Consider the following 24,330-nt stretch of genomic DNA (forward strand, 5'->3'; position numbering starts at 1 on the left):
AGCTGGTACTGGTGCTGTCACACAGCTGCTGTGATTCAAAGCAGCACAGCCACTTGGAAGACTGTGGAAGCGTCTACTACACAGAGAAATACTCTCTGACCCTGTGTGTCGAGGATGCTCTTAGTCATTTGTTCGCTTTAGCTCCAAACCGGAAACAAAGCACAGGTCCATCCATGACAGGACGAACGGTAAAGCAGGGCTGTCCATTCCTACACTGGACACTACGCAGCCATGACAATGAACCGACTACTGTTTCATGAGATGACACACAAATCTCTCCAAGTGAGCAGAAGAAACCATTTATAAAGCCCAAAAGCCGGCAAAAATAATGTACAGTAACAAAAATTAAAATAGAATTACCTCTGGCAATGGTAGAAAGTAATAAAGAAGTATGAAAGGGTTCCTGGCATGCTAGTAAGAGTCTGTATCTTAATCTGTATAGTAGCTACATGTGTGGATTTCTTTGGAAAAATTTATCAACAATACTCTTATGATTTTTATACTTTCTGTGTATTATACTTCACTAAAAACAATTCACTTTTTTAAAAGTCTAAAAAGAGATGGAAACCAAATGCAATTCAGGACCTTGACTGGATCCTGAATTTTTTTTTCAAAAATCTATACAGAATAGTTGGGGTACAACAGGAGAAACTGAATCATGTTACAGAATTATTTTTAATCTTCTTACATGAACTCCTGCATAGTATAGTGGTTACGTGGGAAAATGTACCTTAATTTAAGATTTAAGCAGGTAAATGCTAGAATAATTAGGAAGACAGTAAAATTACGTCTGTAACTTATTTTCCAATGAGTCAGGAGAAAAAAATATATATAAATAAATAGGTATATTGAGAGAGAGACAGAAAAAAGGCCCATGAGTTAACAACTGCTGATTCTGGAATGAGGATATATGCCGGTGCTCATGTGTAGTTCTTCCAACTTTTCTGTAGATGCAAACGATACCAAAATAAACACTTGGTGGTGGGGACATACACCCACTGAAATCTGCAAAACACCACTAGAAGGAGGCATTAAAAAGCTACAAGTCGTGTGGTTTAAATGCTACACAAAAACTGTCATGAATTATAGATTCTGACATCCATTTCCGTAACAATAGTTTACTTTCAAGAAAATCAAAGAAATAATGGTTACCTTCTAAAAACTGAAACAGGCAGACTGAAGACTGATGGTGAAGAAGGTTTACTGGGAGGATTAACAGACCTGTTTCATGAAAGAAAAAAAAAAAATCACACATACACACACAAACGGAAAAAACAACTTAGTGGACCAGAACTTTGTCCAACAAATACAACTTGCTTCACTCCCCTGACTGAAACTCAAATCACGAGTTGCAATTGGTGGTACCATTTACTACAGTCATAACGTGTTTGCTGCCCTCACTGACCCCACTCACAGTCACTGTAAATCAGGCATTGTCATCCTAACCATCTTCCTAAAGGTTTTTTTAATAAGATATTAAAGAAAATGCATGCAAACTTGAGAGTATGGACGAAAAATGTATTACTGACAAAAATTACTGCAATGTTTAAATTTGTACTTAGTAATGTTCAAAAATACAAGTTCAGGATGACTTTTTCAGCCAATGGGCTTTTCAATGCTGCGTACTCAACCAAAAATCATATCGTGGTGTATCTACCTTGGAAAGCATAAGCTCCATAAGTCAGAGATTTCCGTGCGTCATATAAGATTGCATCAGAAACCTCAGCTAAATAAATGAGAGTAAACAACATTTTAAGTTTTAGAGCTCACCACATATCCATTCTTGATACTTCATCAAATAAAAGTAGGCAAAATAATGCTCCGACCTCAGTCACGACGGTACAATCCTCGTGAAATATCAAAGAAACTGGGAAATAAAAAGAAGCATAACTTTATGGAATATTTTTACCTCCAGAAAGAATGAACTTCCAATTTCAAATATCTTAACTCGAAGGGAAGGGACGCCATGCTCATTAACCCAGGTAAACTGACATCACTAAAACAGTGGCTCTCAAATTTCCAAATGCATGTGAATCATTGGACGGGCTTGTGACACACAGAGCTGCTGACCCGTGGGTGTGGGTGAGGCTGTGAGGCCCAGAGGACACAGACCCACTCACCAGATACCGCCTGGTTTCAGTTCACCAGAGACGCACACTCACCCAGCATCTAGGAAGGATTTGCCAAGTCATCTAACTAGCTAAAGTTCGCTCACTAAAAGCTCTCCTTATTTCATAATATCTGCCCTTTCCTATACATATAATCCTAGAACTTGGGACTGACTTTAAAACGAGTTTGTACTGGTGATGCCGTTTCGGTTTGTATGTCCTGTTTATTACAACGAGCTGATGGGAAAGGAAAGTTGTCTAAACTAATACACACAGTGTGGGTACCAACCACTTCCCATTCAGCTAAGCGGCCTGGTCAAATCCTTGACATTAATAAGCCTCAGTTTTCACCTCTGTCTGTAACATTCCCAGTGCCAGTTTCTCAGTGCTTGAAACTTAAGAAATTCTAACCAAACACGTATGGTGATTACACCAATCATGCAGGAATGACAACATAACACAGTTAGCAAATACGGGGAAGCCACAAAAAAATTAGTTTTGAAAGAAGGTATTTTTCCTAACTGCAAGGAAAGGAACACATCATTATGTCATTGGCATAATTAAAAATAGCAATGAAATCAAAAATAAAGAAACAGATACATGTACGAAATTGTAATAATGTACATACACATTTCATATCAGTGGAAACAGAATGAGCCGTATGTCCAAATACATATGAAATTATTGCAATACAATTGCCTACAATATGGAAAAAATAGATTCAGATCCCTGCCTTACACTATATACCAAAATCAATTTGAAGGAGATTAAAGATGCTTTTTAAACAACACTACAAACATAGTAGGAGAAAGTACAGAAGCGAATTTGGAATTTGGAATTTGGAATTTGGAATTTGGAATCGGAGTAGGCCCTCCTTTCAGAGCCTCATGAAAACCCCAGCTGCTGTAACAGAAAAGCTTTATATATTTCCATAAAATATTTAAAGATATAATAAATGTATTTTAAAAGATAGAAAAGTTGGAAGAAAATATTCACATAAAATCAGGCATAGGGTTTATATTTATGTTACAAAAGAAATCCTGTAAGTCACTAAAAGCAAATTAAATTTCTTACTTTTCTCTTGTATTTCATTTCTGAAATTCCAGCTTAGATGTCACATTTCCCGGAAGCATTCTCTGATGTTTCCCCACCACCCAGTCTACTCAGGAGCACTTCCACTGGGTCATGAATTCCACTATTATAGGTATTATTATTACACTGCATTACGTAGTTATTTTTCAGTCTCCACGAGGGTCACTTACCAGGCTCATCAAACTATCCCAAGGGTCTAATGTTGCCCCTAACACACGGTATGTGCCCAATAAATGTTTCCCAAGGAATGTATTTTCCTGGGTCAGCACCTGGCTGAAAGCTAATTTGGGGGAACACACTGTCTTCTGCATCCAGCCCCGCTGCTGCTGCTGGAATGGGCTTCACGCCCCAGGACACGGCCCTTTTTCTGGCAAGCACTGGGCTCATTAAACATTTCCTTTTAGGGGAAAAGAACAACAAACAAACTAACTAAATTTACCCTAAAACTAAATCCATTAATGAGAGATACTGAAACCCATTTTCAGACTCACTAATTTTTGCAAACATCAAGGAGATAGAAAAATTGTTAAATACCCAAAGGACAAATGATGGTGCCTCAGGAAGGAAGCTCTGACTCTAGCAGGTGCTCCTAAGAAGCAATTATTCACAGGATTAAAGAAAACCAGATACTGAAAGCTGCTACTCTTCCAGATCGACCTATAAAATAATTACAAAATTTTACACTCTATTCAAAATGTTACGAGCCGGAACGCACTAAGTCTGTAGAACTTTACCTGGTTTGGAGCTTTACCAATGCTCTTAAATAAACTGTGTCCTGTTCACTTGGCAAGCAGAAACCATTAGAAGAAGATGCTTAAATAAAATCACTATGTTCTAATCCATATTCTGAAAATATTCCGGACCATGCGAGTATATCATTTAGCTCTCACATATCTGACAATTGATAAGGTTAAGCCTATTGAGACCCTTGTCCCTTACAGAATAAGAGGTCCCTTACAGAATATTTAAAAGCAGTGGCCTAAACTTCTAGGAAAGACAATAGCAAAAAATGTTACCAAGCTTTCTATTGAGAATAGTCAAAAGAAAAGAATAACAAAATTGCACGGAATTTTTCCATCTTAACAAATTATTAAATTATAGCCAAACCACAATAGGTTTAAAAAAAAAAAAAAAAAAATCACACTTCACAAAATGTAGTAAATAAATGAATGCTCAGAGTCATTCACTTTGGTCCAGTCCCCACTCCTCACAGATTGGGTCTACTCTGGGCCAGTTTAACAACAGAATCAGGTATCATACCAAAGGGTCAGGACATAGAGGCACAAACAAAACAAGAATGAGGAAATATGCTAGAGAGAAGGCAGTAATGACGGCAGCTGCAGCTTTCCTCTTTACAGATAACAGTTAACTGAGCACCAAACTAGTTCCACTGAGGCACAAAGAACAATGGGGCTTCAGCCTTTCTCAGCTCAAAGGTCTACTCAGTAAGAGGACTGGCAGGAAACTGCCACAAAAGTGGGAAACATTTTCTATTGCAATGGCTTTTTAGTGACTAAAATCTTTGCTATTCTGTTAGGAAAATGGAAATAAATATTAGCTACAGGTAAAGAAGAACACTTAAAGCTCAAGACTGACTGCATTAGAAGAATGTGTTTTGTTCACCTCTGAATAACAGGCTCAGGAGAGAAGACTGTTGTGAGAGGGAAACACGCAGGCCGGGGTCACCGCAAAGAACTTTCCTCAGGAGCGTGAGGCTCGGCTGTACTAAACACTCCACGACCTGGCCAGGAGGGGAAACACCATTATTTGATTGTCATCCGTTCTAAGGTGAGATAAAATATGCTATAATGTCTGTACATTACACTCGTATTATACTTTTATCCTAAATGTTATGCTTTTTATCAAAACTATGTGAAACAAAAATGCAAATAAATATTAAGAATTTTCACTGAAAATAAGCTTTGTATATACTTCTGCTACATATTTTATAGAAACGTTAAGATTAGTTTTGCTTTACAGAGACCCTACTCTTAGAAATAAAAAAATGAACAAGGCACTGGGTGTTATTCAGGATTTAAACTGCCAAGTACTTACCCAAATTCAGCTGAATTCACTTTCAGATCTGATTTAAAAAAAATACCAATATGTAAAAATACACATTAGTCTTACCTCACCATCCTGACCCACACATTCATTTAAATACTCAATTATCTTGTCAATTAAGCGTAACTTTTTCACCACAGCATGCATTTTAATATCTGTAGACAAAAAAAGTTACTAAAGGTTAAAGAACATTTTCTGTTGTTTTAAGAATACAGAACAGATATCCACATGATTTTCAAACTATTAAAAATAGTTATACCTGATGCTGAAATTAGAAGATGAAACTTTAAACTTTTTACCTAATATACATCTAAACAACTTGAAAACTTTTAAGTAACAAGCACATCATACTCTTATAATGTAAAAAATAAAACTGTTAAAAAAGAAAAATGAACTAGTTCAGACTCTGAAAAGTACTAGAATTTTATGTATACAGATGAATCCTTTTGTTTGTATATGACAAATTACTTTCTTTACATTGTTTCATTAACAATTCTCTTCTCTAAATCCATCACCTCAAAATGTTTAGAATTCTTCAGTTAATGTGTAAATACACATATGACTTGCAACATGATCATTTTTCTATTACTAAAAAGATCGCTAACCTCAAACTGTCAGTAGCAAAAAAAAGGGCGGGGATTATAACATACTCTATATACTTCTGAAGAATTGAATTCTTTTTATAAGCACATACGTGTATTTGCACATTGCTATGGACTGAATGTTTATGTCTCCCCAAAATTCACATGTAGAAACCTAATTTCCACCGTGGTAGTACAGGAGGCGGGGCCTTTGGGAGGTGATTGGGTCATAAGAGTGGAGTCCTTGTGAATGAGATTAGTGCCCTTAGAAAAGAGACCCTGAAGAGCTTTCCTGCCCCTTCTCCATCTTTTCCAGGGAGAAGTAGGCCCTCAGCAGACACCAAAACTACTGGCACCTTGATCTTGGCCTTCAGGCTCCAGAACTAGGAGAAATAAATTTCTGTTGTTTATAAACCACCCCGTCTATGGTATTCCAGTATAGAAGCCCGAACAGACTAAGACATAAACTAACTCTCTCTCTCTCCCGCTCTCTCACTCTCACTCTCTCTCGATATTACTGGCTCCAAATACTCTAGTTGCTTATGGATTAGTTACAAGTATTTAAAAACTTGCAGACAAATTTTCTTAATTTGTTCTCCTATATTCCCAGTGAATACATAAGTTAAGAAAAACATATGCAAATGTACATACTCATATTGAATTAGAAACTATCACTGTAACTACCTTTAGCTGCCACTTTTAACAAAAGAAGTTTCCCCTGCCCCCCCAGTGTAGTACATACCGAAGGTATACATTGCACTTTTGAAATGTTAACAACACTGAAAGAATATTTCCTAAAACAATTCTTTTATTTTTTGAGCCAAGGCTCTCCACATTTTCTAGAGCCTTACTGTCTGTAGTCTGTATTATTGTTACCAAAGCCAAAAACATATTGCATATACTTTTTCAAATTATTCTCTCATTCCAGTTTCCACTAATTCTAGGATAGAAAAGTTAACCATGCCCCATCTTCCAAGTTAGAAAAAAATCTTTTTATGTAAGTACAAAGCTATCATTTCTCTCAAATAGTAAAGATAAATTACATATATCACATATAGGGAAAAATAAAAAACTAACCCAAAGAATGGCAGCCTAGGGAGTAACAACACTACAAAGTTAACAGTATGTTTTACAAGGTGTTTTTAAAAATAAGCCTTTAAAGGAAATACATAGTTATAGTACATTCTTTTTATTCTACCCACCCACAAAGTATTGTTTGATTGATTTCTCTAAGCAAGAAGGAACAAACTGAAAACATGTACTAGGTAAACTGAGAAAGGAATATGCAATTTCCTGTTAGAATTGTATCAATATTTTAGAAGGAAGATAATTCTATCAAATGGCATTCTACAGCTCAAATAATGATAATGTAGACCAGGAGTCCACACATTTTTTCTGTAAAGATCTAGATAATAAATGGGTTAAGCTCTCCTGGCCATAGATGGTCTTTGTAGTATATTCTTTGTTTTTGTTTTTTTAACAAATCTCTTTAAAAATGTAAAAACCATTCTTAACTCAAGAGCTATAAGAAAGACTGGCCACAGGCCAGCTCTGGCCCACAAAACCTGGCTCGCCCACCTGATACTACTACACAGCAATCTAAAATCCCATTATCAACAAGGCAGCCATTGTTTTAGAAGACATTACCTTGCATAATCACAGCTAACTGTTCTGCAGCCGATTTTCTCAAAACAAGGTCAACGTCATCTGAGATAAAGATTTCATACACCTTTTCAACAGTCTCCAACTGGAAATCAAAAACAAAATAAATTTTTTTCATCTACTTCCAATTTCCCAATAAAATTTTACAGTTCATACCCTAAGAAGAAAAGTTCAAAAAGTTAACTTATTTAAGTAACTGATATATTTACATATAAACTTGCAACAATGATGTGCTAGGTCAGGGAGGAAGTTAGGACCTAAAACAAAGAGCCATCCTGTCAAATGAGCCTCTGCTGATGTATATTTTTACTAGGAGGTCATTCCTAAGCCATTAGCCACCTACACACAGTTTCATGGGAAACATCCGCAGGTAATAAGTACCATGCAACCCTGAGACCAGCAACCAGACATGTGACTCGGGACTTTCTGCGGCTCCCAGAAGCTGCCAGCTGGAACAGCCTTGGCGCTCTCGCTTTCCTCCCTCTTACAGACCTCGCAGCAGGCAGATCTCTGGGACATGATGCCAGCAGGCCCACCTAGCCACCCCCAGTACCAGTCCCTGACTGTCAGTTCATGTCAGGACAGAGGCTGAGGTGGCAAAACTCGGGGGCCAAGTGGAGAAGAGAACAAAGACCACACTGCTCCTTTCTGGGCCCCACTGCTATCTGCTGGCCCTCACATGGACTCACAAGGCAGTTCTAGAACAGCCCCTCCCCGCCTTCCTCTCTACCACACACAGAGCACAGAAGTGACGACCAGTGCATAGCGCTCAGGGAGTCCCCAACAGGACCTGGTATGTGGCCGGGGGAAGGTTCTGCAGGCTTCCTGCCAAGGCTGTCACATGGCCCCAAACATCGAGGTAGAAGCGCACTGAATGTGTTTCCCATTCTTAAAAATCCACTGTGTCCCATGAGGCTCCACAGTACTGCCACAGGCTGGGGGGCTGGTCTGCACCTAAAAGAGAACCTGCCTTTGCCAGCGTAGTCTTGTTTTCCACTCATAATGAAGAGGCTGAAAATTTTTATCATAGGAAACCTTTCCTTTTTTGCTGTTATAGGCAATTTCCAACATAAGAACAAGAAGAATCCCCAATAGTTTTATGTGAGGGATAGGTATTTTTAAGAGTCATCACAGAATTTCTTCCCACTAGGTTAGCTTTATGTTGAACCTCAGATACTGTTCAAATTAATTGCATGTCCAACATATATACTAAGTGAAAAGGGACATCCTGCCTGTTACAGAGCAGGCACTCAAGTAATAGCTGTTCCACACATAAGTGTACCCAGAAGCCAAACAGGGTCAGAGCACAATTTCCAACTAGTCATGAATAACCACACTTGAAGCGACCACTGCTCTCCCTCCCTGGTGCATACACCCACTGAAGGAGGAAACGTAAGGTACGCGATGTACAAATGTATCAAACAACCACACAGTACAAACTCAAAAGTCACAGTCACCTTAATGATCAGTTCTCTTCTGTCATCCAATTTGAGTTCAATAGGTTTTTTCACAATAAATAAATTAGTAACTCGGGAGAGAATTCGGGCATCGATTGAAGGGCGCTTTCTATCAGCCCCTTCTTCCCCTGTGAGATGACATGCTAGAAGCTTTAATGCCAGCGAACGGACCCTGAAGAAACAAAGATGTAAGTCACCATTCTATAACATACAAATGTCTATAAATTAGAAAGCCCTATAATCACAACAAACTATTATATAGCAACACAATAATTAGCCATGCTTATACTGACATTACTGGTAAGATTTCACTTTTCTATGAAAACATTTAGTGTATAACTATAATGATTCATTCAGTTTATGTTTACAAATAAGCATCAGGAATAAAGATTACTCAATAATTACAAGTAAAGAGAGACTCAGTGAGCATCACTGTGAAATTCAGGAAGCCAACCTGCAAACCAAAGTATAACTCCTCACTCAGTCTAATGCTCTGTATCAGTCATGAGAATTACCACCGGCCCATGAACAGAGTCTAAACATGAGGCCAAACCTCCAGGCCAGTAATCACACTGATAACTAAAGTGTGATATCACAACAATGTATAAAAATGTTACACTGGAGATCAAGTAGATTCCCTCAAATAGGAAAATGGAAATACTTTTGATTCCCATCGAAATTCTATTTTATCTGGAATGGATCAGGACTAAGGTCAGTTGAGTGAAAGGTGGGAGATTTCAAAAAAAAATTAAATACTGCATGACATCAGACAATGAGAGAAAAACGAAAAACCCATCAAGTGGACAAAGGGCACTGTGCTGGAAGCTACTGAGAGAACCAGTCACCTATCACTCCTCTGACAGGTTCTCGAACTACATGGAAACTGAGCAAATTTTAAGAGATAATCCAAGTTCTGGTTTTTAACTGCCACTTATAAGACAACAATTAAAAGCTGGATGCCCAGGGAGGGCCCCCCCACACACAGCCACGGCTGGGTCACCTTGCAGTGTCCTGTCAGCCTATCATAACACTGTTGTGAAGTCGCCCTATGACAACACTGATCTCGCTTTACTGCAATGACTTATCAGTATAACTGATAAGCTTTCTCTTCTGAATTACACGCCCAGTTCAGGAAGGGCAGTGCCTCCGCTCTGTTCCCACAGCCAACCACGGCTCCTAGGTACACAGTAGATACTTGATAAGTGTGGCCGAAATCTAAGCAGTAATTTACTATAATATTGTTAATATCAACTTCAGAGGACTAACATTTACTCCAAGATGGTGTGGGAAGTCAGGCAAACTCCCTCCCCCATTTGCTGTTACCTCCTGCAAGCTGAGAACAGCTAATACCTACATAATGCTCTTCCGTTGTGCCTTTCCTTATAAGCCAAAGCTATCAGTACTAAAATCTGAGGTTGTCAGTTTAGGGACAGCCACCACCCCAGTAAGACAGGTAGAGTGGGATATGGAAAGTATGTATTTATGCATCTCCTCCACTGAATGCAAATTTAGTCTTTTTAGGTTTAGCCTAAGGCACCAGAGGCCGGTTACTCCTTTAAACTTACTTCTTTCCACGACTATGTTTTGAGCATATTTATGTCCCAGGTAGTCTCTGCAGTACTGAGGATGTAAAGATTAGCCAATGGACAGGGTTCCTGTGTAATGGAGTTTATGGTCGGGTGGGATGGGGAAGAATTAATCAAATAATGAAAACAAAGACGGAATTCATGTTGTCCTAGTTCTGTGTAACAGAGCCGTGCCAAAGAGAGGTCTGGCCTCGCCCTCAGCTCCTGGGAGGGGATCTCCAAGTCCCTGGAACGTCCTGCCTGATAACCACGTCTGTATTTACCTGGAGACCTTGGGCCCCCAAAGGTGAACAGGAAATTAACTTCTACTGTACTCAATCACCAAATTTCAGGTAGGACGCACTGCAGAGGCACCTCGCTGAGGATGCCACCCAGGCCTCCGGGAGCTGTGTGGGCCAGGCCCCGAGGCGCACTCTCTCCACCTGGCCTGCTGCTTCCTGCGGCCCCATAACTGAACTCTATGTGACAGAGGCTTGTACACTCTCTCCTTTCAGCTTTCCTCCTCCCATTCTCTTAAGATTTTATTTTCTTTCCTCCTACTTCTTTTTTTCAGTCTGATCATCTACTTATAAATAAGCTACTGTGCTACCCTGATGTGAGGACTGGGAGAACAAAATTGCCCCCTGTCAAGAGAACAGCTGCGTGCTCCTCTAGCCTTTGCAACTGACTCTTCCTCTTCGTCACTGCTTCTCCGTCTTGACTCTCAGCTTTTTTGCTCTTCTCAGTGAGGGAAAACCTAACCACTGTTAACCTAAAGAGAGTAACACAGAACATTCATGCTGCACTGACAGAGAGAGAGGAAGACAACATGCTTCTCCTTTTCTTTTAGTTAAAACGATGCTTACATTACGCTAATGGTGGCGGAAAGGACACTTTTGCAGTGTCCTCAAATAAGAGGACAAGCCAAACGAGATTAAACTACCTGCGTCCTCTGGGGCAGGAGGCAACTGGTCCACTACGCTTTTAGGAAAAACTTAATTTTCAGAACAAACATTTAGAAAAGGATCCCTCAGGAGGCTAACAATTTCTAGAGAAGAGCGAGACGAACGCTCTAATACAATTCCGCAATCTGTTTGCCTCCTGGCTCTCCGCCTGCCCACAACACTCCTGAACTGCACTGAGCCCTGCTGGAACTCACTCTGATCTGACAACTGGGCTGGAAGACGCAGCCACGTGGCAGGAAACGTTCGAAGCCCCTGGATCTGTTTACAACCTCACACACTGGTGTCCTCTGGTCTCACAGTGGAGACTCACGTTCCTTTACCGCCTGCAGCCCCGCTGGCGCAGGTTGACACAACGGCCATGCTGCACCTTCTTAGACTCTCTCACACTCAGAAGACGCTGCTGTACTTACGACGGCTTCTTCACTAGCAGGAGTCGCAGCAGGGACTTGAAGTGGGCGGTACAGGGGAGAAGCCCCTCGCCTCCCTCCGAACTCGCTTTGCTTAGAAGCAGAATGCAGTTACCCAAAGGGTCTTCTGTGTCAGCGTAGCCCTAACAGTTCACACAAACACAAAACACCGTTTGATCTGATACATTATTTCTTAACTTCTTAACTTGAAAATAAGACTTTCATTCAATTGTCACGTAACTCATAAATTTCTCTCAATTTAGTTGAAAAGTCACTTTTCAAAATAACCTACACGAAGCCTACCTACAATTGTATTTAGAAAATAATAATGAAGCACTTCAGGAAAACATGCCAACTCTCTTGACACTTGCCAATTTTTCTATTTTCCAAGATTCTAGAGGTGGTACCTTCCCGAGCTGAGGTACTTCCCACATGTGCAGACCTGTGTCCACAGCGTTGCCCGAAAGCCTTCATACAAGGTTGAGTTCTACTTCTCCCAGTCACTGCGAAATGCCTGCGCACACTCCTTAACCGCACGCCCAGATGACTGGGTGTGACTTAGCAGCGACTGGGGAAAGCAGAACTCAGCCTTGTATGAAGGCTTTCGGGCAAAGCTAACGGTGCACGTAGCTGATATACAGGTGCACACAAATGAGCTTTCCCGGTCTAACCTCCTGCCAGAAACATGACAGCCATCCACTTCCTGTGCACTTTCCCAGGGTGCCTTCACAGCTTCTCCCCCAACAGGACAGCTCCGCTGTTTGCTGCACTTACACCCATCACACTCACCAAGAATAAATGGCGTTATAGCCAAGGAACGGCAGAAGTACCTGCAGCACAGGAACGACGGGACAGAGAGCCTCAATGAACTTGTTCCAGGTCGGAGCCGTCATCACCAACCGTCCCTGCAGCAGGTACAGCAGGATGGCCTTGGCGGCAGCATTCACCTGTGGAACGACACAGAATAACCAACAGAACAAGGGGTCCCACCAAGTCACCTTCCGTACCTGGAACACCATACAAAATCCGGAAAGCTGCCATAATTAACATCTGTTCTTTCAAATGTTCATATTGCCGTAGCACCAGCTTACATCCTGCTCTCAACCAGTCTCTCCCCACTTCATGGTTTCCTTGTTTTACCTTTAAGGTATATTCTTTACTGAATAAAAATGTTACTCAATGACATAAACTGATTATTATAATTACCGTATAGTTTTCTACATCTTAGGTGAAAAACATAAGTAAACAGTTTTATCTGAATTCTTTGAGAACAATATGCCCTGTATTTTGAGTCTCACATTTTCTTTAACATTTATTTTCCTTAAATAAAAAAAACACCTCAACTAAACCCATGCATCAAAGACAGGTTTCTTTTCCATTTCTCATCATATTATCTAATTATATTAGGATATTACCTTGATTTAGCTGAGTATCTAAAGAATTATGCACTTTTTGGCACTTACTTTAAACAAGCCATACCTCATTTCTGGGCTCTTGAATGCCGAATGCAGAGATTTCATACAGAACTTTTGGGTGGAGTAGAAAATGAATTCCATTACAAAGTGAAGACACAGGTTTAGCGACAGTATGGACACCTAAACATTCCTATAAAACAAAACAAAAAGTTTTTAAAAATCAGTGTCACTGATTTTTTTGAAAGAATTCCTATCTTCTGTTTATAATTCAATTCCAATTTTACTTCTGACTTCACTGAAACTTTTCTTTTACCTCAAGAGGAAGAAAAGATTCTCCTACCTAACCATTTTTGAGTCTATATGAGATATGCATTATGTTACTTTCTGCCAACAAGCAGAGTTTTGATAAGTTAAATAACCAAACTGCTGAGACAATCAACTATCTTAAAGTTGTTCATAATGACATAAAAGAAATAAATAACATAAACTATATACTCAAAAGAATTAGAGCAGGAACTCAAACAGATATTTGTGCACCCATGTTCACAGAAGCATTGTTCACAATACCCAAAAGATGGAAATAACCCATGTCCACCAACAGATGAATGGATAAACAAAATGCGGTATATACATATTAGGGTGGTGCAAAAGTAATTGCGTTTTTTGCAATTATTTTTAACCTTCTGAACCACAATTACTTTTGCACCAACCTAATACAACAGAATATTATTCAGCCTTAAAATGAAATGCAATTCTAATCTATGCTATAACATGGATGAACCTTGAAGATATTATGTTAAGTGAAATAAACCAGACACAAAAAGGCAGAATTATATGATTCTACTTAGATGAGATACCTATAATAGTCAAATTCAGATAAAAAGGAGAATGGTGGTTGTCAGTACCTGGGGAAAGGGGGAATGAGGAGCTATTGTTTAATGGGTACAGTTTCAATTTCGGAAAATTGAAAAGTTCTGGAGATGAATAATGTTGATGGTTGCACAACAGTGTGAATGTACTTAATGCCGCTTAACTCTACACTTAAAAAGGGTTAAAATGGTAAATTGTATGTTATGTATATTTTACCACAATTTTTAAAAAGCATTAAACATAGCTGAGGAAATAAATTGTGTACTGAATGACAGCACTGAGGAATCCCATCCAAACAAAACAAAAAAAGATCTGGAAAATATAAAAGAGGGATTAAAAGATACAAAGGGTAAAATAAAAAGGTCTTCTGACAGATCAAACGAGAGTTCCACTGGGAGAAAATAGCAAGGTTAAGAGAAATAATCATGACTGAGAATTATCCAAAAATGAAGGCAGACGTGAGTCTTCAGATTAAAGAGTACTAAACAAGGTAAATTAAAAATAAAAATTTATACAAAGAAACATCTCAATAAAACTGCAGAAGACCAGAGACAAGTAAAAGATCTTAAAAGCAAATAGGAAAAAATATATAAGAAATCATAATTTAACTGATAGCAGACTTCTCAACAATGATAGAAGCTGAACAAGGACAAAGCAGTATCAACAAAGTGCTAAGGGAAAATAGCAGCCAATCTATAATTCTATAACCAGCTATACTATCATTCAAGAGTAACGGAAAATCAAAACATTTTCAAACACATATACCATTACTCACAGACTGTCATTGAAAATATTGAAAAATTTATTTCAGTAAAAAGTAGATTGAACCTAAATATTTATCAATAAAGGAAGTATATTCAAACTAAAGAGTAGTTAAGGTAAATGACCTAGGTAAATATCAAATCCTATTAAATGAAAGGAATAGGCAGCAAAAACGTATGCACAGTGTGAAAAAAATCCCTTTTTTTAAAAGACAAAACAATAATATATATTACATATAAAGACATGCATATATAGTAAAAAATCTATAAAACAATGGATGGAAAGGGTAAACACCAACTTTATAAGGGCGGTTATCTTGGTAGAAGAAGGAAGAAGGAAGAGAAAGAAGATTCAGTTATAACTGCAATATTTTTTATTTCTCTGAACAAAAAAGGATCAGAAGTAAAAATGGCAAAATGTAAACATTTGTTGTATATAGCTAGTACTTACAAGAGTATTAAATACAAGACAATTTCAAGAGTACATAGGAACATATATAATTTTCAATATTGTCCCATGTACAATGTTCTTTTCAATATTGAAACAGTTAATATTCAATGTACTATTCTACAATGAAATATTTTATAATTTAAAAACACAGAAAATATGTTTCAAAAGAAAAAGAAAAACATTACTAAGAAAACAGACCTGAAACTATAAAATTTAATACATAATAATCTAAAACTTTTCCTGAGCATAGAGATCACTTTTGAATACCTGGTAGAAGTCAACTTTTACTTACAATTTTTCCATCATTAAATAACACAACATAAATGTAATTCTTAATAAAACTTCTAATAAAGCAACTCAATTGCTAGACTTACTAAGGGAATTTAATAGAAGTTTCTCAGAGTTGACTAATAATTACCACCTGTTTTTATGGTAACAGTTCTTATATCTCATCCAAAAGGTCAAGTAATTTAATTTTGGAGTTATAAGAAGAGAATTCAGTTAGTTTAAAAAAAAAACAAAAAAAAGAACTCACCTTAATAATTTCCAGACAGCAGTTGTAAGTTTCAACTTTCACTTGTAGCAATGGGTGAGACAACATACGTAGAAACACCTTCTGACTTTCTCCTTGTAGTAATGGACTAGCCTGTGCAGATTTTGAGCTGGTGAAAAGAAAAAATATCCAATACCTCTAAGGCAAGGAAGTTACTACACAAAAGACGTTGAAAAGCATACTAGAAGGGATTTCTTCCTATTCCAGTTTCTCCGACTGTGATATTATGTAACTCACCCAATATTACTATTTACCCAAGCACACACTTGTTTCAAGGCTGAGACTATTCTCTCAAAGGGTACAAAAAAAAAAATTTTTTTAAATCAATGTCTAGTATGTAAACTGGTATAGTCATTATGGAAAACATATGAAGGTTCCTCAAAAAATTAAAAATAGAATGATGTGATCTAGCAATCCTACTTCTGGGTACATATCCAAAGGAAATCAGGATATTGAAGGGATACTTGCACCCCCATGTTCACTGCAGCACTATTCACAATAGCCAAGATATGGAAACAACCCATGTGTCCATCCATGGGTGATTAAGAAAATATGTGTGTACACACAATGGAATATTATTCAGCCTTAAAAAATAAAAAAATAAAGGAAATCCTTTTATTTGTAACATGAATGAAACCAGAGGACAGGGTGCCAAGTAAAATAGGCCAGACACAGAAAAATAAACAATGCATGATCTCACTTATATGTGGATCTAAAACAGTCAAATCCATAGAAGCAGAGAGTAGAATGTAATTGCCAGGAGCAGGGGGTTTATCAATTAAAAGATAAGTAAATAATCAAATGTTCTTGAATACTTGGCTTGAATGCATACCAAAACAAAAGTATAAAAATCCAAGGATAATTCATTTTGATTAGAGGCATGACATTTTTAAAGTTTACTCTTGAATAAAACAGTTAACTGTTCTAGTGCATGTGTACATGTACAGTTGGAAGGTCAGACACATACAAATTTAAATTAAAATATAATCATAATAAAATTTAAGACCAATTTGAATTTCACTGCTCCTAAATTCACACACACACACACACACAGACACATGCTATAATAACACTGCTGACCCTTGAACAATTCAGGGGTTAGAGTCACCCACAACCCACTCAGTCGAAAATCTGCCTGTAACTTAAGTTGGCCCTTCACATATGCAATTCCCAACTGTGGATTGAAAGCACATAATCATATTAAGAAAAAAAATATTACATCTTTGAACAAATGCAGATGATTTCCTTTATTAGGGGGAAATGCTGATGATAAGAAAAGCTACGCAAGGCTTGGTCGGCCAGCTCCACTAATTCTAAGAGATTCTTCTCTCCCTAAAAAAGAATAAAACGGTAAATGTCAAGTTCATGTACAACAAAATTCTCTACAGCTAACTAAGCAGCTTCAAGAAATTAGATCATTCAGAGATCCTGAGATTGTTCACATTTGCTTAAATCCACTTTTTCAACAAGCAAACTAAAGATGTCAGCTCAGGAAGGAAAATGTGCTATTATTTACCTCTAAGAAGCTTCAGTTACTACCAAGTGGCCTGATCCTTTGACTACGTATGTGTAGCCCTACCTCCCCATTAACTATAGCTCAAGACAGGGCTCAGGTTTGTATGATCCATTTCCCCTTTCTAACATCCTGACATTTTCTAAGGACAATCATATATGTAATTGACAATGCAGAATGACACAGGAAGAATTCAACTTAAAGACAATTCAAAATTCTATCATGAAAGAAACAAGAAATCAGTGGCATCAAGATGTGGCAAAAAGAAAAAGTGAGTAAATAAAGGCAAATTAGAAATATGAGGTTCAGATAGACTCCATGTAGAGGACAAGAGGAGTAATCATTTTGTCCCCAATTTTTCAAGATTTTCAGGGCCCATTTTGGTATTTTCAGACAGTAAACAACTATTGTAGTCAATGTTTAGGACTCATTAAGCCTTTCATTGATAACATACTAAATAATATCCTAACAGTAGCTCTAAAAGGAATAAAGAATTATGCATAATTATTGCTACAATATTGCACCTAAAGTCACCCTACTATCCTACAATCTCTAATTTTAATTTTAAAAATCATAACTTTAATTTTAAAAATCAGGCTTTGTGTGTGAGTAAATAAGGGCCTATAAAATGATAAAAGAAAGATGTGTCAATAAGTAAGCAATGGCCCTTATAATTCTGTTTATATCAATTGTCACTCTATTCATACACAGTAAGCCACTTCGAAGAAGAGAACTCCCTGTAAAATATTATGACACCGATAATTACTGCTGTTTTTAATATCACTGGCCTCACAAATATATACTACTCATTAATCTGAAGTCTTCATTTTACTGTTATACAAATCCTAGTCTTTAATCTGATAATTAACCCACTCTGTAATAAGGTATCCCATCTCTAACAATTCAACAGTTGTCTGTCCATCAATTTGAAGAGTATAGGTTAAATTTTCTAAATATTTTATCAAAGGAACGTAAAAGAAACATTAACAAAACGTTTTACCTCCTTCCCAACATCAGACAGGAAGTTACAAGTACATTCAATTGAATAAACGGCCTCGGCAGTTCGTTTATAAATACTGTAGTTTTCAGAATTCAGCTGTTCCAAATAGGCCACAACAGCATCATGAATATTTGGATACTCCAAAGAAATAGGCATGTCCAAAGAAACAAGAAACAACGCTGCTGACAGAGGCTCTGGTATAAAGTGGCTTGCCTTGATAAATTTAAAAAAAAAAAAAAAATTTGTTAAATTTGTTTTAGAAAAACAGTTTTAAATAAACATGGTAGACTATAATCTTAATGTAGTTCAACTTTATTAGTAATTCTCTATCACAAAGTCTATGCTTTTCCAAAGAAAATTCTCTTCCCCAACACATCATCTATCTGCATGCTCTTGTTCACTGCGATTTTTCTCTGCCCAGAATATCTCAAATGCGAATTTCAACTCTTTCCCAAAGCCTGGGATACAGGACACTTCATTCTTCCCCACACCAACACCCAGAACTCTCTCCCCCGAGGTTGTGCATCCTGTTCATATCTCTGCTGCTGAATTTAAGTTACAGGCCTTTTTCTCCAAGTATTTGGTACATAGGCACACAAATCGCCAAAAAATGCAATAAACTCCTGAGGACAGGAACAGCTCCTCACCACAGCTGAACATGTGACCCAGGGCTTAATAACTACACATTGAATTGAATAATAATCAAGTATAACTAAAGATTGATTTGAACAGAAATTGATTTATTTGGTTTTGTTTGTATTTTAGAGGGGAAAGGGGAAATTGAACATAATGTTTAAAACAGCTCTAGAACATCAGAGAAGACTGACCCTTAATTAGTATAAAATCAACAGGCCCAAATGAAATATTGTATCTTTTATAACCTTAAATCAATTGATTTAAACTGGAAGACTGTTTGGTTTGTTTCTTTCTTTTTTTTCTTTTTTTTTAATTGGGGAAGGGGAACAGGACTTTATTGGGGAACAGTGTGTACTTCCAGGACTATTTTCCAAGTCAAGTTGTTGTCCTTTCAATCTTAGCTGTAGAGGGTGCAGCCCAGCCCCAGGTCCAGCCGCCATTGCTAATTGCAGGGGGCGCAGCCCACCATCCCTTGCGGGAGTTGAACCGGCAACCTTGTGGTTGAGAGCCCACTGGCCCATGTGGGAATCGAACCAGCAGCCTTCGGAGTTAGGAGCATGGAGCTCTAACCGCCTGAGCGACCCGGCCGGCCCATTTCTTTCTTTTTTAATAAAGGGTCACAGAGACTCCTGGATGACGCCCTGGGATCCTGCTTCCAGCACAGGACCCGTATTTTCACCCCTTAATTCCCAGATGTTTCCCCCAAATAAAGTTCCCTTCATTTGTTTTATCAATTTGGTTTATCCAACCATAACATTTATAATATTACCAATGCACTATTTTCACCTGTATATGGGTATTCTCCAAAATCATTTAAAGTCAGTAATTATCACTTTCAGAACAGGCCTTCAAAGTCACTTTCAAACTCAAGAAATCTCCACATAGATTCATATTATCATTTTCCACCATCCAAATGACATATTTGATAAGTGGCAATTCAAATATTTAAAAACCACTTTCATGGTAGAAAATTCACAGTCCAAATTCTACTTCAATTTTTGGTGGGTTAGCAACAGGCAGAGGGCAGCATAACCATGTATTTATATAAACTGAAGGAGAAATTTAACAGCAATGGAATAGCATTTTTGTTTAGATCTCATTTTAAAGTTAATCAAGTTTAGCAATCATAATCATTATAAACCAATACCTTAATTACAATCTTTTCAATGACCTTATCTATTATTCTAATGAATTTCCGAGTTATATATTTAAAAGAGCTACCAAAGATTACAGATACTGATTTGCCTTCAAAAACAAAAATAAGTAAATAAATAATAACTACCTTAAAAAAAAAAAGTATGGAGAATTGACTTTACATTGTTCTAACACTAAAGTAAGTCAAAATAAAATAAATTATTGATTTCTATATAACTGATTCCTATCCAAATAATCACATAGATGAAAAAAAATCTAAAATCAAAAAAGTAATAGGTGGAGCCTGTTAACTCAGTTGGTTAGAGCCTGGTGCTCTTATAACAAGGTTGCTAGTTCGATCCCCACATGGGCCACTGTGAGCTGCGCCTTCCACAACTAGACTGAAAACACTACTTGACTTGGTGCTGATGGGTCCTGGGAAAACACACTTAAAATAAATAAAAAGTTTTTCAAAAAAGCAATAAATAAGCTACATGATACAATAGATAAGTTTTCCATCAATACTTCAACCTATAGATAATTGGATCATTTGTAATACAAAATAACAAGTTATTGTAGCACTACTAATTAGCACGACTAATTTTTCAGTTATATATTATTATGTTTCAGTTACATATTACTATGTAAACTGAAAAACCTATATTTTAAGTGGAATTCCTGTCTTATATGACTAGAACTCTTCAATTTATAATGCTTATGCCTTGACAAATATCACTCCTTAAAATAGAAAAATTCTTCAAAAACATGAACAATGAATAAAAGTTAAAAATTTAAATTAACATAAATGTAATTTTCCCTAAAGCAAAATACTGTATTTAAAACTTAATGTTTTATCCTTGTTTTCTCAGATGACCTGATAATATTTCATATGTAACTGTTATTAAAAGGTGGAGTTTAGGGCAGCCAGGTGGCTGTTGGGTAGAGCAGGAGGTCTCAACAACAAGGTTGCCAGTTCAATGCCCTCATGGAATGGTGGGCTGCGCCCCCTGCAACTAAAGATTGAAAACGGCACCTGGACTTGGAGCTGAGCTGTGCCCTCCACAAACAGATTGAAGGACAACGACTTGGAGCTGATGGGCCCTGGAGAAACAACACACTGTTTCCCAATAAAATTTTTTTAAAAAATGGAATTTAGACTATACGCTCTGCAGAATCCTAGGAAACAAAAGGGCAAATGGCTACAACAAAGGGCAACAAAATGCACAGGAAAGAGTTCTTTAGTTGCAGTAATGTAAGCATGCCACACCTTTCTTTTTGGAATAAGTATACTACCAAACACTTGTCATTTCACATATTTTTACTACTAACATTCAAATTCAGAGACATAATCTACATTTAAAAATACAGTCAATAAGACAATTTTAAAGAATTATTTACACCTATTAAAATCACCTTTAAGATAAAGTCATCTAATGGAATAATATTTTGCAATAAAAATAAACAACTGCTACAAGCAATAAAAGTGATGAATCTCAAAAAAAAATATATGTCTTGTGTGAGTACAAACTTTATAGTTCCATTTGTATAATGTTCAAAAACAGACAAATGATCTTTGGTGACAGAAGTTAGAAAGAAAGAATTCACCCTGAGAGAGGAAGGAGAGGTAAGGTATGGGAAGGGGCATTTGAAACGCCAGTAATAGTCTATTTCACGTTCTAGGGGGTGTCACTTTTTAAACACAGATATATTCACTGAGTAAAAATACATTGAACTGCGTTTCTTTCTAAATATATGTTACATTACAATTTTTTAAAGTTCCTAAAAAAAAAAAAACTAAAAAAAAAAACTTTACAGAATTGTTTCTCCCTATCAAATGATTTGTTAAAAATGTTAGTCATTTATCAACTTCCACATTTCCAATGTAATCTTTGTACACTGTGAAATGATCAGAAGGAATTTACAACAGAGCACTTACTGTAACATTCAGTAAACTACAAGTAAGTAACATCACCTGCCTTACCTTTTCCACCGGGAGAAGCGTCTGCAGCAGCCGAACAGCCAACAGAGAAATGCTGACAAAGGCCGTCCTGTGGTGAACCAGCAATGCCTCTGGGTGTTCCAAACTCACACTGCTTTTGTGGTGGCACATGGCTTCTCCAAGGGACCCCAACACCATGAGCAGTTTCTCTTTCTGCAAACATTTAAACACCAAACAGGAAAACAACCAATTTTAGGGGCCAGTAGGTAAAGGTCCTGGAGAACAAATTTTGAATATTATCATTAAATAACAAAAACAAACCAAAATACAATTTTATTCTCTCTATAAGAATAGCCAATACCTGCTACGATAATTTTAAAAGTACAAAAGAATAATAAGCATACCTAAATTTTTTTAAAAAACTAACAGTTTTTAAGTATTTAATATGACTTCTAATAATGAATAGAAATAAACAAAATACAAAAGCTTAGTGAACCATAAATTTCTCCTAGTTTCCTGTGTTGAATTGTTCCAATTTTAAACATTTACATGTAAATCTCTCAATCAAATATTTATTAAGCTTACTGTATGTTTAACACAGTGAGTGGCAGGTATAACAGGAAAAACCCATACTAATACATACAAGACATGACCCCTGCCCTCAAAATGATCCCCAAATTACTAAAGAGATGAAACAGGGAAAGTCAAATAAATAAAAAGCAATTAAATATCAAATTGTATAAGTTCTCTCTCGTCAAGTATTAAGGTTGTTTCATCATGAATTTCTAGATAACTTACTACTTAAACAGAAGTTATACTTTTAAATTGAAAGGCATAAAAAATAAAGAAAAAGCTAAAGTGTTGTAGACTAACTTGCAAGTCATAACAGTATAGACCAAAATATAGCCTAGATATGCTGACATGCCCCATAAACTAGCTGGTAAAAGGACAGCACCAGTGCGATACTAGAACAGAAAGAGCACTGGAGTTCTCACTCTCACCTTTCCATTGAACACACATGGAAATAAAAATGGGATCTAACCTGTAAACTAAGGATGCAAAGCGAGTGTCTGCCAGAAATTTTTGTATTCAAGGATAAACCTACAGGAAGCAAACCTAAAAGGTAGGAGGAGCCCTATCAAAATCACATCAAGGATCAAAGACACAATGAGACACCACTTCACATCCATTAGGATAACTACGGTCAAAATTACGGGAAATCATCTTTGTGCATAAAAGGTTAAAAATTAAATGTGTAGTGAAATACTAACAAAACATCTATGAAATGTGAATAATAATTTAATAATTCGGGGCAAAAAAATTGGATAAAGCAGGTCATTTTCTATTGACGAAATGCATAATTAAGAGAAAAGACCCATTATGAATGAGTCTTTGTGGACCGAATAACACACAACATCAAGTAAGACCTGTTATTGAAATGAACATGGATTTTACCAGTTTTAACTCAGTCTTTTCGAACCTAATTAATAAAATAGATATAAACTTTGAACATTTCAAAGAATGCAACTCCTCAAGTTTCCAAAGCCATTGACAAAAACTAACCATTTACCTAACTGCAAAGAAAACTTCAATATATATATTAAGGCTATATTCTCTGATCCCAAGGAAATAAAAATAAAAATGTAAACCAAAAAAAAGTAGGGCAACCTGTACAAAATTAAAACAGAAAAATTTAATAGCCATTATACTAATAACTACTGGGTTAGAGAAAACAATTTAGAAACACAGTGACAGTTATATTGACAGGCAATTCTTCCACAGTATTTCTTCATTAAAATAATATTTTTATATAACTACAACAACATATCTCTGTTACTCAAGATGAACTTGGACAATTCACAATCTAAAGCAATGAATAGATTTAAGGTCTCAGTATTGCAGGGCTTTTACTAGGTCTGTGTACTTATGAAATTATTTCAAATAACCTTGCTGATTCTAATGATGAACTGAGTGTTTCTCAAAATAGTATGAAGAGGAAGAACTAGTATTATGTGAATCAGTCTTGTGATTTTTACTATTTCTAAGCCAAATAAAAGTGGGTTTGTTTTTCCATGTTTTAAGAAAAGAAAGGATCAAAAAATAGTAAGTGGTCCAGTTTTAATTCATTGTGCTGAAAAATGTTTAAACTCCTGTGAA

The 24,330-nt window shown here is 36.8% G+C and overlaps 1 protein-coding gene across 7 annotated transcripts in view; it reads right to left on the minus strand.

The window, feature by feature from the left end:
* The window catches only part of RTTN (rotatin), a 126,627-nt gene that overhangs the window by 82,774 nt on the left and 19,523 nt on the right, over positions 1-24,330 (minus strand). For all 7 annotated transcript variants that reach the window (XR_012498707.2, XR_012498705.2, XR_012498702.2 and 4 more), the window contains 13 exons: positions 22,216-22,386; positions 18,465-18,677; positions 17,171-17,283; positions 15,934-16,060; positions 13,381-13,506; positions 12,732-12,848; positions 11,905-12,044; positions 8,965-9,136; positions 7,493-7,592; positions 5,331-5,419; positions 4,824-4,941; positions 1,771-1,867; positions 1,153-1,221 (listed from right to left, as the gene is read on the minus strand). Coding sequence is in view for 2 of the 7 variants with exons in the window: in XM_074339859.2 (XP_074195960.2) it covers positions 1,153-1,221; positions 1,771-1,867; positions 4,824-4,941; positions 5,331-5,419; positions 7,493-7,592; positions 8,965-9,136; positions 11,905-12,044; positions 12,732-12,848; positions 13,381-13,506; positions 15,934-16,060; positions 17,171-17,283; positions 18,465-18,677; positions 22,216-22,386 (1,652 nt within the window). In the remaining 5 variants the exon portion in view is untranslated. The remainder of the gene's footprint in view (positions 1-1,152; positions 1,222-1,770; positions 1,868-4,823; positions 4,942-5,330; positions 5,420-7,492; positions 7,593-8,964; positions 9,137-11,904; positions 12,045-12,731; positions 12,849-13,380; positions 13,507-15,933; positions 16,061-17,170; positions 17,284-18,464; positions 18,678-22,215; positions 22,387-24,330) is intronic.

The sequence above is a fragment of the Rhinolophus sinicus genome, chromosome 4, assembly GCF_057876585.1.
Source record: "Rhinolophus sinicus isolate RSI-liver-muscle chromosome 4, RSI-T2T, whole genome shotgun sequence".
NCBI classification, from domain to species: Eukaryota; Metazoa; Chordata; class Mammalia; order Chiroptera; family Rhinolophidae; genus Rhinolophus; species Rhinolophus sinicus.